Below are 16285 nucleotides of genomic sequence, written 5' to 3' on the forward strand. Positions count from 1 at the left end.
AGAAAAGTTTGTGGTTTTGTATTATGGTGCTATATTTTGGTTCATGTATGATTATAGCAACAATTTAAGAATCCATAAGAACACTAAGCAAGGTCTGGAAAAGTTCTTGCCCACCCAAGATGGAAAAGAACATGATAGCTGTGATGCCTTGCAAATAGTGTTTTAAAACCTAAATGAACCTCTACATTCTAGCAGGAAAGTATCTTATGCAGACAAAACAAATTCTCACCATATTATTTTACAGAAGTATTATTGTAATTGTTTTCATGTAAGAAGAAATGTCCTTAATGCGAAATGCATCTAGCTAATGGAAACTGTAGAAAATGAAATGAGCTGAAAACCAGGAAGAAGAAATACTACAATAAATTCATGTGCATTTTGGAAGGGGATTGTAGAAAAGACTGTTTTAGGTGCTCAGAAATTATACAATGTTACAAAGCTGGCCTCAAAATTTATTATTTGTCACATACTGGGGTTTATAGTTAGGTGTACTACTAAACCTTCACATTGAGTTAATTGTTAAGGAAAGCAACCTAAATGGCATCACCAGATTTTATTCATGTAGTAGAATTAAATTATTTTATATTTTAGGAATATTAGGCATTATCTGTCCAAATTTCTTTTTGTCTAAATAAAAACATATTTAGAAACGTATGTGATGGCAGAACAAAGCCATGGCCTTCCAGCTTGTCCTTCTATAAATGCAACTCTATCAAAATGGGCTTCCTGTCAATGAAGCTTCAAATATAGGTTCCTACACTATGCCAGAGTGTTTCTGTAGATCCTACCACAACCTAAAAAAAAAGTATTTTCAAATTATTTAATGTGAATAGGAAAGTTCTTGTCACATCTTTATTAAGGTTTGCCCCCAAATGTTCGGGACTTTGCAGAGGTAATCAGTGTAACACAAGGAAACTGAAATAAAAAGCATGCATATTACTAGCTGATGCAATCAAAACAATTTTACAATTGCCTTCATGGTTCTCACATTTTGTTGATGGCTTCAACTACATGTCAAATTTCACCTTAAATATCTGAAAGATATTCTTGCCGTGGTTCACTGGATGTAATTATAAAACCTGTCAACAACCACATCATAGAGTTAGGTAAAATACATATCATGAGTATGCTGGATATGCTTTTAATGTATGAATTCTGGAAGTTGTCAAATGTAATATGTGAACTGAATTTTCACATTTCAATGTTGTCATCAACTAAGCAGACTGTCAGGACACACTTAATAAGAATGAACTGCAAAATAAGGAGACACAAGGCTGCTCCAGATTACACCGGGTCAAAGAAGTAAACGCAAATCCAGTCTCAGGTTTAGGGCATGATGAAAATTTTAGGTTTCTTGGCAGATTTTTGGGGAGCTGTTCTTTTTTTCTTTTTCTTTTTTTTTTTTTTCCCTGAGCCTTCACTCAAATACCTACACTAAATGCTTATTGAGCAGAGCCAAAATGTTTGATCAATGTATCACAAATTTAGACTAGCCTTTAGGTTAGATTTAAGTACAAATCAATGATGAAACAAACAATAAACTCAGCTTCCCAGATCCAAACATGAGGTTTAATAAATCAAAGCAAATAACACAGCAGGTGTGTGTAGACACAGTTTTCCCTGTTAGAGCTGGGTCTCTGTAAGTACTGGGATATGTCATAAAACAGGGGACCCTCAAATTGCAGTGGATCTTCCAGTTGATCTCCATTAAGAGAGGATCCTGCAGAAAGCAAGTCTGTTATGTAAGGCAGTCCCTACTGTATGGCTTTTCTCTGTAGCCACACAAAATAGCCATTTGTGTGGTCCCAGTGGATCCCAGAGCAGCTGTTTTGGGGAATTAGATCACAGAGAAAGAGAGAGGTTGCAAAATTGTGCTGTGAATCCAAGCTGTGCCAATTCCCAGACAGGAGAGCACAGGGAATATATGGTGGTATAGGACAGCAGTTTTGCAGTAGGATCAGGTATGGGAGAAGCAGGGGAGCAGGACAGCAATCAGCTGAACAAAGCTTATTGTCTCCTATTGTTAATATCTGTCATAGCTGTATTACTGACTCTTCATTTTAATTCTGAGTGATTCAATCAGTCAATGGATTGTGCATTGATGCAGTGGGATGCAGAAAGCAAGCTGAAAGAAGTGATAATTAGGTACATTTTATAAATAAATATCATATCCGAGGAATACACATAGCCTTTGGGCAAATCACAGGAATGGATTTGTTATGCAAATCAGTCACCAGAGGCTTATATCATTATACCTTGGTAGCCAATTTCTCTCAGGCTGACTCTCTCCGGTCCAAACAGTGTTATTTTTGGTAAAAAATGAATGGCTTGCTGACTGGTGTAACAGAGCTCTTCTTATATCTTTGCACCTGGATAATCATGTCTCAATTTTTTACTTTTCATTTGGAAGAAGACTAGAGGCATCTTGGGGTATGTCTCTAATCAGGGCTGCATAATAAATTTCAGGTTTATATTAGACATTCAGTGTCTGAGAGACCAGTTCTGCCACAAACAAAACCCATATGGTCGTTTGCCTTCCGTGGCATCTCACTCATGTCCGATATTTTGCGGAGAGGTGAATCAAGCTCTGCCTAAAAACCAAAGGCTCGGCTGAAGTCTGTAGAGATGTGGCAGGCCCTTTACACTGCACCTGCTGCTGTTACAGAAGCAGCAGGAGCAGATGTGCTGGCTCCTGGTGTCTGCTTCCCATCCAGCATACCACCAGGCGCTGCCAATGCCCTGCGTGGCAGAGGAGGCATGGGCACATGCACCAGGTCCATGCACACGCCATGTCCCCATGATGGTGACAATTGCCTCCAGAAGAGACAAAGAAGATGACAGGGAGCTCCAGTACCAGGAGAAGGTGTAAGAATACCTACCCATGCTCATTTGCCGGAGCTCCTGATAAGTGTAATCCTGTCAAGTGTTTGTACCATTGATGCTGAGTTCATTAATGCTGGCCTCTAGTGGTTTCACAGTCCAGAAATACCATCCAAGTGGAACTTAATGTCTTCCAGTTCCTGTGGTTTAAAGGCTGTGTCACACTATTAAATATGAGTTTTCTAGTGTCGGAAAGTTAGAGTTACTGAAGGCTGCATCTGTCACTTTCCTCTAAACACAATGTTTCTTGTAAAACATTCAAAATCATCAATCTGCAGATAACAAAGAGGAACACTTTGCTAATGTGAAGAAAACTTTGTGAAAATTGGCTGGAAGGTGATGTCCAGTACTGACTTAGCTTCAGTTCAGGGGATTGCATAGTTTGCCTTGGAACACACTGTTTGCTTTTGAAAGCTTTAGTCATGTTCTGGGTTAAAGAGCACTAGTTCAGTTTGAGACATCATAGTCATTAGTAGGTCATACAACTGCTTAAGGTCCTTAAGTTCTGGCGAGAAGATCAGACATACTGCTGGGACCTCTGGTCCCTAACTGTTTTATTCCAGAAACAAGGGAGGAATAATAGATGTTCAGCTGGTGTAAATCACAGAACTTCCACAGACTTTAATAGGTCACTTAAATTTAGGGTAGCAAAGGAGCTGTCCTATGATTAATAGCATTAAAAAATCATTTAATTTTCTTCAGTGATCCTTTTGGAGCTAAGCATTATGATTTTTTTGGACCTGCATTCAGAAATGCAAGTAACACGACACGCTCTTTCACATGAATACACAGATGCAAAATTAAATGTAGGCTATTTTTTAAACATTATAGTTTGTTTTCCCAGACACTGACAGTTTATTTAGCTTTTTTTTTTTCCTGCAGTTTTGTTCTCTTTTTTTTTTCCTACACAGTTTATAAGTAGACCACTTGATTGATACTCAATATTCCTTTATTACTTTATCCTGCTTTACTTGATATCCCTTTATAACTCATTTTTTCTGGTTGCCCATTTGTCTGTTGCTTGAAATGTTTGCTAAAAGTTATCTTATCATTTTTTTAAATGTACCTTGGAAATAGCAAAGGCCTTTCTCCTGGAGCTGATATTCTCCTGTGAGGAAAGATAACTCAAATATTGCAGCTGCAGAAACCTGAAAGGTTGAGATTCACTTTGCAGCACTTTGCTGCTTGCTGTGATCAAATCCTGGTTGTACAGGTCTTTTTTGTAAGCACCGCATGGACATGAGGAGAAGGAATGCAATAAGAAATCATACACCATTAACCCTTCGGAAGTCTGAGATGTTGTATAGCTCCTCTTGCAAAAACTTTGTTTAAATGAGGGAGAGCTGATTCCAAAGATCACATTGAAAAAACAAAAACAACAACAACAAAACCTTTTTCATCTTCTTTGGCAGTATAAGAGGGAGACTCTGAAGACGACAAAGTATGTGGAGCTTGTTATTGTGGCAGATAATCGTGAGGTAAGAGACTTAAACATAAAAATATATGGGAAGCACAGGTGGGAAATGGGTTTCCATGGGATTGCAAGTAATGTGCTTCAGATAAAATATTGTAGTTTTCACAAGTAATGCTTCTAACCTAATTAAGGCTAAGCAATGGAAGGCACTATTAAGATAGATGACTGCTAGTCATTTGTAAATGTTTTTTGCAATATTTTGTAAGGAATTTGGCACTCATAGATAACTGGGGTGTCTGGCAGTAATTCAAGACAAGGCAAATAAAAGTTCCCAGCCCAGGATTTCCTTGAGCTGGTTAAACCTTCATTGCGTTCCCTGCCTGCCCTTGGCGGGACTGTCACTGTTCAGAAGATGCTGTAGGATTCTGCATTTCCTTCTGAAGCAGCACTTTACCATCACATTGCACGAAGCCTTTCTGACAGTTTGGAAGCAGAGCTTCAAAGCAAGGAACCAGGACAGGCTGTAGAGATGTGTTCCAGTGAGCTGAATTGCAACCGAAGATGAGAAGTCTTTGTTTGAATTATTTTGCTACTTACGTTTTTGTTTGTTTAAAAAGATGATGGTCTTTCACTCTCCTTGAACACAGCTCATTAGGGAATAAAAATCACCCTCCTGCCAAAATAGCTAACAGAAGAGCCCTTTCTTTTTCAAAAAACCTCAGTCCTAGAAAGCTTGCTATGTAAGACTTAGGGATTTTTAAATCTTGCTATGAAGAACAAAATCCTCTCCCATAGCCTGTGTTTATTCTGAGGCAGATATCAGTTCCATGAAAGCCAAGAGAAATCTGTCGTTGTCCTTTGCTTGCTCCCTGTAATCCCCAAACATCACTGACAGTGCCATCAAAAGTAAGGTGGATGCTGTGGAGAAAAGCTGCTGTATTTGTGCTGCTAGTACATTGATCCTTTATTTTCTAAGTTTCAGAGACAAGGCAAGGATGTGGAAAAAATTAAGCAGAGGCTGATAGAAATTGCAAACTATGTTGATAAGGTAAGAACATGAGAATTATTCCAGTTTTTCAGAAATTACTGCACATTCTGAAGGACATTGCTGTGAGATTTATGTCTGTTTTATTAGTATAAATTAAGAAAGCTTCTAAAGCTTAAATTTGTAACCTCTATGAAAAGAAAAAGAGCTTGACTCAGATTTACTGGTAAGAGCAAGTCATGTTTCTAGTATTTCCTTTCATACTACGGGCTATCCCTGGCCCATGCTCCCAGTGTGCCTGCCACACTCAGACCATCTCCTTACACACCCAGCTTATGCCATGCTGGCTGCAAAACATGCAGCTGAGAACCTGGCCTCTGTCAATAGTTCACTGCCTGCCATCAGCCCACCAATAACAGCAACGTGGGTTTCCTGCTGCCTCATTTGAGCAAACACATCTGCTGCTTTCCTAATGCCCCAGTATCTCAGGGCAATGTTTCTCTCCAAACAGTAAAACAAACAAACAAATAAAAAAATAAAAATAAAATTAAAAAGTTAATTTTTGATGTGCTGCATGGCCAGAAAAATTAGGAGTGTAGTACTCAAATTATAACTAAGGGAGTCTAATTTATCTGAGAACTTATCATGTGATGCTTCAAGGACAGTAACTCAAGGAGAAGCATTTGTGATTAAAAACAAGCTGCTGAAGGTACCTCCACCTCTTCTGTAATTGTCTTGCTGACTTATTACTGGAAGACAGGCGTTTACATGTTACCCGCTCAAAATTAATTTTGCATGTTACAATATATTTATGTTTCATGCTTAATTCATGCTCAACAAATGGCAATGTTATCCAAATGGCTGCAATGCATATAAACAAGACAAAGATCTAGTATATGCTTTTCTCAGACTGTCAGCCAAATCCAGGCTTGATCAATTCCTGAGTCCTTCTTCACATTACTCTTACCTTAGAATTGTTATCTCTGCTTCATCAGTAACGCTGTGCCTGCTCCCCCCTCGTAGCAACTGTGGCATTTACTAGTGTGATAACACAGTAGCCAAGAACGCTATAATTGTTTTTGTTTCTGTTTCCTCATTAGTTTTATAGGCCACTGAATATTCGAGTAGCCCTCGTTGGAGTGGAGGTGTGGAACGACATGGATAAGTGCTCCATTTCTCAAGATCCTTTCACCAGCCTCCATGAGTTTCTGGACTGGAGAAAGCTAAAACTACTACCTCGTAAACCCCACGACAATGCACAACTAATAAGGTAGAGTTGATGCCAAATCTAATATTGGCTGGTATTTCAGTGATGTGAGAATAGCTGTACCGTATTCTTCTTCAGTTGTCTAAGCTGTTGGGACGAGCATCTGTGATCCTGAGGGTTTGTCTTTCCCCTGCACAAGCACAGAAGTGCTTTGCAGGGCCATGCAGCAGATGCTCCAGATAAATTTCCTTTCATAGCTCTGCAATACCTGTTACTTGTAGGCATTTCCTGAATACAACATGCATGGAAATCTGGATGTATAATAAGCCAATAAGGACTTCGGGCATGAATTTGCATCCAGTTTAAGGTGGTCTCAATCTAAGCTGTTATTGAAAAAGGCAGTCCTGCCCTCCCCCTTAAAGTAGAGCTAAGGGGGTATTATTGTCACGTAGATATAGACATTCTAAGGTCAGGTTGGACAAGGGTTTGAACAATTGATCTGGTGGAAGGTGTCCCTGCCCATGGTAGTGGTTGGACTAGATGATCTTTAAGGTCCCTTCCATCCCAAACCATTCTGTTTTTATGATCTGAATCCTGCTCATTCGTAGAAAGACATTAATAAAATTAAAAATGCAGTCTAAATCAGACAATTAATTTGAATTTGTGACTTACAATTTAAATTATATACATCTTTTATCCTGCTGCTGTTTCCTGGATTGAACTGAGTAAAAACGCTCACATCAAAAACAGTCTTTAAAAAAAAAAAAGAAAGAATAGCACCTCTTTCTTGATCCAGGTATTGTTTTGATCAATGAACCATTCTTTACACTATAGACAAAAACAGACCTGATGTCTTAGTAATTAAAAGGAGCTCACTTTACTCATTACTCAGATATTCTGACATTATCTGTGGGGGAATAGAGTGAGCCACTCTAAACTGTCACAAAGTATTTGATTATATGTTTTAATACTTTGTTTAGAATCATTAAATTCTAGGTTTTGTATTACAACAAGTAGCACATAAACTTACATTAAAATAAGCCTTCCTTGAGCTAGAGACAGTATTTTTCTGTTTGTGTTTCTATTCGAACTTCAATCAGGAGAAAAAGAAAGGAAGAAGGGGTCTTGTTACAGCAGTAAATCCAAAGGATGGTGATCAAATGGATCTTTCTCAGAGCAGGGTTGCTGTCATTGTCAGTTTGGCAAGTTGGCATGACTAATCTGTGCTTTTCATTGTTTTCAACCTGCAAATGTCTGGAGCTGACACATTTGAAACAGGATCTTTGTTTGAGATTGGCAGAAACACAAGACTGAAAATAATAAGGGCGGTATCTTGGCACCGAAATGCTGATTCTGGGATTCTTCTTTTCCTTTTCTGCCCTCCTGCAGCGGGGTGTACTTCCAAGGGACCACCATTGGCATGGCGCCCATAATGAGCATGTGCACTGCAGAGCAGTCTGGAGGGGTCGTCATGGTAAGTGGTAAAAGCACAGCGCTGGAAACTGGTCCAAGGGGTGCAACATGATCTCACGTGTTGTAGTGCTGTATTCTGCACCAGCACATCAACCCCTTTTGTCCCATTTTCAATCTGAATTACCTATATCTACAGGCAGCTTGCATGTAAAGTTTTTAACTCATAGATTCCATACTGAAATATATATATATATATAGTATTAAAATATAGCACAACCTCTGCAAGAATCTTCTGCTTCTAGTGATTGTTAAATCAGGTGAAGAGGTGCTACAAAGGATGAGAACCAGAAGATATATTTGTTATGCACCTGAGTATACTAGTGTTACAAGCAACAACAGTCTACCCTGAATCTTTCATTATATTGATTTTATTCTGGATTTACAGAGTTCCCTGTGTAAGACCCTACTTTCCATCTTTGTAGCGTAGTGGTTTTGTTACATTGCCAGACAACAAGCACAAATAATGGCAGCATTTATTCTACCTGAATCTCTCTCAGAGAATATTACTAGTAATGCTGTTGCTCAGTGCTACATGTAATGAACAAACAAATAAACATCTTAGCCAATTTCTGATACTAACTCTGGAATACTTTCATTTAGGAAAAAAAAAAGTTTTTGAATTTCAAACAGTGTTTTTTAAGGGGGAGTGAGAACAGTTTTGAATTAACTAAGCTTTTCAATTCAAGTACTTTAAATAAAATTATGTGTGGACTCCAAGAACTTGCAGGCTACTAAGAGGCTCAGCTGGTGGCCTCAGAGCTCAGCTCCAGAGCAGAAAGCCATGAAGCCCTACAAACCTCATAAATATTCTCTACTTCTGAGTTCAGCTTGGAAGTGCTGAAAACCTTTATTTTTTTTATGGTTTTGTCTAGGTTTCCCCCTCATTAGTCGATCCAGCCATTCTCTCCAGCTCTGCTGGATTCCTCAGTTACACGTCCCTACATAAACAAGGTGGGAGATGAGAAATGCACATTGCTCTCAGAGTTTGCATGGTCTCAAACCTCCCAGTTCTTCAAAGCATCATGGAGCCAACCTGGAGACCAAAACACCAAGGTTTTTGCTCAAGATTAAGCGGGGTAGTCCCAGAGATACAGTCCCTTGAAACGCCTGCATTTCTTGGCTTCTTAGTGAACATGCAAGGTGAGGTTGGTCCACGCACAGTGCAGGGCTTCTTTGTGGTCTCTGGGACAAGGAGGAAAGAAGCCAAGCTGAGGTGATTTGTGCATTCATGGAAGATGATGTATTGATGATCTAGACTGGGAGGATTTATGAGGTGAGTGGGAAAGATGAAGAGTAAGTAAGAGTGGGAAAGAACAATCAAATAAGTTGGAGAAAGTCATGTCAAAATTGTAGAAAAGACATAGGCTTCAGTCTCTTGGCAGCTTTAGAAGCTGAGTCTCTAGTCAGTGTTTGTTACAGCTTCTTGCTGGGTACCTGGGGGCTAGATACAAAAGGAAAAGGAGGCAAAGAGGAAGGAAAAGCTGAGGGAGTCTCCAGATGCACTTCCAAATCTTGGCAAAGGCATAGATGAGTCAACCAGCCCCATTTTATCCATTACTCCCTCAGGGTAGCAGTCACTGCTTTGGCTTTATCTGCAGAGATGTTCTTAATGATGCCCTTAATGATGACTTGTTTGGTCTTTTAATTTACAGAATAAACTTTAAGGTATGCTACAGTATTTTTCTGCAAAGCCAGTCCTCCTCACTGTGGAAACTGGTGTTTTAAGCAGAAACAACAGAAAGAGCAAAATCATTCCAATAACAAGAAAACAAGAATCAGCATTTCTTTAAAGTATTCTCAGGGCTCTGACAGAGAAGAGACTGATTTATATGTCCAGGAAAAACCCAGTGTCTGCAGAGAAATCGTAGCCAGGCCGCAGCTTCAGTTGTTCAGGGGAGCGTGTTGTTTCCCAGAGACTCCCACCCCAGTGAATTGAAACTTTTGAGGTGCAAATTAATCCAAGGCTTGCACAGCATAACTAGAGATGTTTTCATTCTTTAAGCAAATCCTCAAAAGGCAGCCAAATCCAAACAAGCAAACACTCTCTCCAAAACCTGGAAGGGAAGCTGTCCAACCTTTCCCCCCAGATTAGCAGAAGCTAATTCATGTATATACAGAAAAGTCTTGATACATATCAATACATACAGACAAAAACTATAAGTCCGCAAGATGTGCAAATGAAATAGTGAAAAACTTTTAACCTTGGAGGCTTTAGTGCACAAACATCTCAACACTGAGCAACTGAACATTTAGCTGTTGTTATCATTTGACCAGCCTCTCAGCCATCCCTCTCCAAACACCCAACCCCAGAGAGTTCCCCACTTTGAAAACAGTTCTGAACAGTTCTGAAGGAATAAACAATGGAGTAAGTGCATGAGAAATAACATCTGAATGTAAATCTGGAAAGAGTCAACTATGTGAGATCTGACTTTCCTGACTGTTTTGCAGTTACCCACACCTATTATATGATCTAAATTCCCCTGCCATCCCTGTCTGAGAGCCTGCCTCTCTCTATTTTCTGTAGGGCTGGATTCTCTCGGTGATAGGTGACCCCCTTTTCCACACTATTTAACAGAAACTCAGGGTGGGAAGAGTGCACATCTGAGTATGAGACAGTTTAGGTGCATCAAGAACATTATAATTTTATTTCACTGTGATGGTTCTGTTGTGTTGTTTACAGACCAAACATATTTTGACATTAAAACAAGCCTTTGACATATGCTTCAGTCTTTGTTCTGTTGTTTCTAAACAAATTCATGGATTTAAATTTAAGATGTCACTGAGTTGCAGTAACATAACGTAGAGTTTTCATTCATGTCAAATTTCTATTGTATTTGGTGGGAATTTAGGTTAAACAAGAGTTGTGGTACAGGGGTACTTCACTTTTCAATGAATGGCTTAAATGAAATAAAAGAATATTTCAGAAATCTTGCACTTTTATGACCGAGTGAACCTACATGGAAAGTACCAATGTCAGGGCATCTAGCTGTAGGTGACCGAATTTTATTATTGAGGTTTGAACTGAATCCCAGTGGAATGAAGCAGAGTTCAACTGAAAGCAGCTGCATGTTTTGTGCAACAGTTTATAATGTCTTAACAGTAGTTGGTTGCTTATTCAGTGGTTGTGAAACTGTTTGGTAATGACTTTTACTACTTAAGTTAGCTTTAAAAGACCTTGGTGGAATAAATCAGTCACATTTCTATTCGTTTCTTAAGTACTTGGGAAACTTAAATGGTCTCAGTATCAAATGGGACATGTCACTGTTTGTTTTGATAATCTTCATTTATGCTGTTTTCAAATAACCTCTGTTGCTGAGACATCACATTCCTTGTTTTAAAAATCCTCTCTAGAAACTGATAAAATTACATTCCAAGTGGATCTGAGCAAGTAATGAGAACCGCATGGGTTGTAATAAATTGTTTGCCTATTCAAGACCCAAATTACATTTCAGATCATTTGTTGCTCTAGTTCTGGAGTGGACTGTGTGAACTCCCCTTTTTATTTTTAATTGCCAATATTGGAGGCACTTAAATGAACAAAATCCCTTTGCAGTAAGCAGAAAAGAAACTGGCAAATTGAAGAAAAATTGAGCTCAGTTTGTTGTCTGTGTAGGTGGTTCAAAACTCAGAGGAATTTCTGAGTCTGGACAACATTGCACTAATTTTAAGGCTTTACTATAGTGCTTTGCTGGTAAATTATGTGGAATTATATCATTGTTTTCATAATTTTTGGTCCTGAATTTTTTTCCAGTTGAGTGAGGGGTTGTGTTCCTTTTAGGACTTCAGATTCAATTTCACTGAATACATTAAATATTTCATAAGTTACTGTAAGTACAAAGATAAATCAATATGTATGTGACTTGTATCTAGGTAAGGCATCTCCACACGTGGGCATTGTGCAGGAGTATGTATTTTCGTAGTTATTACAGATTATTTTGCTGCATATGTTTGTTTTGTTTTTTCTTTTAATAGGACAGGTTGTACAGATTCTTTCTTCGGATATCTTAAAATATAACTGCAAACAAATTGGCTTTTATGTTAGTCACAATATTTCGATATCAAAATTTTAATATTCAGGGAAAAAAAAAAAAAAGAGAGATCCTTTGTTAAAAGATAAAATTATTTTAACTTTATTCCAAATGCAGAAGGGATAATTTCTTGTTTTCAGAATTTGATCTCTTTTTGTTTTTGTTTCCTATTTAAGAATTGACTTAATAAAAATATTAGCTCAGACAGATGAAAGAAGAAACTTTTAAATCTACTCCAAGACATGTATTAAGGGCTTCATTTATATATAGTTGATGTCTGTGGCACTTTTACCTTTCACTTCTTTTTAGTCTGAAGATTGGCTTAGATGATACTAAAAGAGTTATTTAAGCTGAATATATTCATATATGCTTTTAGAGCAGGCAGCTGTACATAGTAATTCCATTTACTGAGTGATAAATAGTAGATCATGCATTTATATTACATGTTTATGCCTTTGGGGAAAGCTTTTATATGAACACAATGGATATTTTTTCCCTCAAGGAAAGTGATCGATGTAGAAAGGTCTCTGGCTTGTGGTTAGGCCAAAACATAAGTCCAGTCAGTAGCCTATAACCAGACCATGCAGTGAATTTCTTAGAAGTAGTTGTCCAAAAAAAAAGAAACCAGAATTTCAACACAGATTAATGTTAATATTTCAATTTTGACACTTGCAGCATTTAGAATATTCATAGGTGTTAAGTAGAGGCCATTGAAGTTTTCATCTTACTTTGTCCTTTCATTTTTAAAAGAAGGTTTTCAGAGGTCACTAGTTTTTTTCCTACAGGACTTATGGATTCTTCTTCAAATTTCTGATATTAAAAAAACAGTCTGATGAAGATTAAATGGGTCCAGTAAAATCTCTTGCTGCATTTTTAGTTTACCTCCTGATATGAAGGATCTTCTTGTTTCCCCCCATCACACTCATCCTATGCCATAAATCCTTATCCTTTCCATTGCATCCCATTCAGGTTATTGTTTTCTGCCACTGCCATGTCTTGGGAGCTACTGAACATGGAAATTTTAGGCCCTCAATAAAGAGATGACTCAGATGTTCAACGCTGCCCTATGGTCTCAAATGTCTGGGGAAACTGGGTGGCCAGAACTGAAGGCTGCTCTGAAATTCCCTGTCTGCACCTGGAACATGTGAATTAAATTGTGTGCATTTAACAATAGTGTTACTACAGCTGGTAAGCTCATAAAGCATTTTGAAGAACAAGCAATAGGACCTTAGAAGGGAAATGTGCATTTTTAATTGTTTCCTTACCTTGACTTTGCAATTTATTTATTTTTTATTATTATTTGTTTAAGGATCACTCAGAAAACCCTCTAGGTGCAGCAGTCACCCTGGCTCATGAACTGGGCCACAATTTTGGAATGAATCACGATACATTGGAGAGGGGCTGCAACTGCAAAGCATCCACCGAGAAAGGGGGTTGCATCATGAATCCTTCTACTGGGTAAGTGCGAGGGTAAGCACTGGTACGTTGCAGTTATAGTGGAAAATTTTCAGGTTTTGTTTTCTGTCTCAGGTACATTTAAATGAAAAAAGAAAAACCTTCCAAGACCTGTCAAATCTCCTTGCAGTTATCCCCCTCAAGCTGAAACAATTATACTTCTTATCAGTATAAAACATGTACCATTGTACTTTTCCATTTCCTTGTTACCAGAGTGAGAGACAAAAATGCCATAAGCAGGTGGTTAAGTTTTTTTAAAAACCAAACTGCATTGCAAGTGATGAATCAGAATATCCTTCTTGCTCATCTTGCCAACTGAGCATCACAGTCATAATAGGAAATGAGCGATGTCCCAAGGCCAAGACTAAGATGATTGTGTAGGAAATAAGGTAATGCAGGAAATATATTATTATTAGACTCTCTGCAAAGCCTTTGTCTTGCACAGAGAAGGTTTTTAGTTTTGCACAAACTTTTGCATTTTACTGTCTGTTGTAAATGTGTAGCAGTGTTAACCTGTGAGCAAATGGAGGCTGTCAGCTTAGTGGGGTTAGGCCTGTTCAGTGGCCAGAGCAAGATCTTCCAAGGAAAGATAGAAAGCACCATGGAAAATAAAGCCAGTGAATCTGTGGCTGATCATCTCTCTGGATCAGTGCTGAACGGCTGTTCTGCAGTTGATAAAAGCATATATGTCAGCAGGGAGCCTGGTGGTTTTGTAGACATGAAAAGCACAGGCACTGTGAGCAGGGTAACTAGGTTTCAGCTTGTTTCTCTGCATTTTAAATGCTATTAGAAACTTAATTACATAATGAATGAGTTCTCCATGTCCAGATTCAGACAAGAACCAATGGCATGAAATTGAAGTAAGAGAGATGAGGTTTACCAAAGCTTTCTGATGGAAAGTGGCATGTTGGACTAGTTAGCCTGCAGAAATGTGACTGTCTGACTGGAAGCTGGTAGGAACCAGTCAGACAAATATGTGTCAGCAGCATCTTGTAGGTACAGCTGGATTTGCCTTGGGGTGAGCAAATGGTCTAGATGATCTTCTGATGTGTCTTCCAGCTCCAGCACTCCCTGTGTGTGCTTAAACTTCATATGTTGCTTGAAACCCTCTTCTGGGATATTTGATCAGGTCAGCCTCTGATTGCTCTGAGGCTGCATGTTTCTGGGAAAGGAGGGGAGCAATATGCGAGAGGGCAGGGAGTGTTGGGCAGGATTGCTCCCTGCTGGTCGGCCAAACAGCAGCTTTGGCACTTCTTCAAAGGCAAGCTGTCACCCTCCTTCAAGGCAGAAAAAGAGATTCTGGCCAGAGGCCAAGCACAGCAAGTTGAGACAAACAATGAAAAGAGAGTTGTGTGCTTGGAGGAGAATGAGAGTGGTTCTACAGTTTGGAAGAGAAAAATAGCCAGGCTCTTCTAAAACAATAGGTAGTAAATATCCCCACGGAATTGCATTCTGTAGCACGTCAGGGCTATTAAACACACTGTGAAAACAAACTGAAGTTGGAAACAAGGCTCTGAAGTGAGGTGATGTGATAGCTGGTATGCAGTGGGCAGATGAGTCTGGGCCCTGAGCTCCTGAAAGATGCATTCAAGCCTTAGTCATCTCAGCTGAACTACCGGTTGGGCATCCAGTTACTCCACGTTTGGAAATAAATACAGGAGATGCTGTCAGGACAAAAATTTCTAGACACTCTGATTTCATAATGGGAAGATATCTCTAATATGAACCTAGCTAGCTCTTCTCTGGTTCTGCCTTCTGAACCACAGTCCTGTGAGTTTATCTGAAGGTGTCCTCATCAGCTTGGTGTGCCAGTCCAGTTGCTTGGCCCTGGACATGGACAGAGTAAGGTTGTACCTGCTCAGCCTAATCCTCACATACGTGTCCGAGCAACTCAGCTTGCTTTATGCCAGGGTTTCAGTAGCACCATTACAGGTTAAAGCACCATATATACTATAGGTTAAAGGCCTTACTGCCTTAGCCATGCCCTGCCCACCACGAGCACCACAGGTATGACAGCTTTGGGAGGGGGTTGGCAGGTGCACTTCAGCTTTGTAATGTTGTCTTTGGATTTTGACCAAATTTTGTCTACAACTTATGCCTAAGGAAGAATTGAGGCATTCACAGAAGAGAGTAGGCTGGTTTGTTTGCAGTGACTATTGATTTATAAATGGAAATTTTAACATTGGGTTTGTAGCCTTAGGCTTTACCTTCATGCTGTGCTGTCAATCTGTAATAAGTATTCCAGGAGAATACTTTACGCCTTAAGCCAAACTGCATTTTACCATTTTAATATTAACACTTTAAATATTTACCCAACAACTGACCAATGGTAGTATTTCTCCAAGCACCGTTATTCAAGAATCACTGAAGAATTTTCAGCTCTGGAAGTGCCAGTTAAGAGAAAGTCCAATTAATATCCCCTGCCTGAAGAACATTCTCAGAATAAGAAAAGCATCAAAACAAAGAACATCTCGGGGAAGCTAAATACATTTGGAGAGACAGCTTGCTCTCTCTGTATACTCTTTGGCATTCTGTGCCCTTCTAATTTCTGTTGGTTTAAGCTAGAGTTGATAAGTGAAAGAAAAGGGAAAAGAAATCCTTGGGCTGAAGCTAGGGTAAAAAGTAAGAGCCCCTGAGAAGTCCTTATCTGATATCTATAAAGAATAGAAAATATCTGGGTTATAACAGAAATGCCTCTGCAAATTTGACTTTGTAGTCATTTGTTTGGTTCTGCAGCAAAAGGAAATGTTTGAAGGCTTTTTCCTTAAAAGTGATTTCATTAATTATTGCCATCTTCTTTCAGTTCTTATGTTTCAGCCTTTGAAGAGGTTAGCATTAAAAAG

At 38.9% G+C, this 16285-nt stretch overlaps 1 protein-coding gene across 2 annotated transcripts in view; it reads left to right on the forward strand.

Moving 5' to 3' along the window:
* The window catches only part of ADAM12 (ADAM metallopeptidase domain 12), a 182990-nt gene that overhangs the window by 117489 nt on the left and 49216 nt on the right, over window positions 1-16285 (forward strand). For both annotated transcript variants that reach the window (XM_013185841.3, XM_067000318.1), the window contains exons 7-11: window positions 4293-4358; window positions 5271-5342; window positions 6380-6549; window positions 7876-7960; window positions 13297-13445. In XM_013185841.3, the coding sequence (XP_013041295.2) occupies window positions 4293-4358; window positions 5271-5342; window positions 6380-6549; window positions 7876-7960; window positions 13297-13445 (542 nt within the window). The remainder of the gene's footprint in view (window positions 1-4292; window positions 4359-5270; window positions 5343-6379; window positions 6550-7875; window positions 7961-13296; window positions 13446-16285) is intronic.

The sequence above is a fragment of the Anser cygnoides genome, chromosome 7 (assembly GCF_040182565.1).
Source record: "Anser cygnoides isolate HZ-2024a breed goose chromosome 7, Taihu_goose_T2T_genome, whole genome shotgun sequence".
Classification (NCBI taxonomy): domain Eukaryota; kingdom Metazoa; phylum Chordata; class Aves; order Anseriformes; family Anatidae; genus Anser; species Anser cygnoides.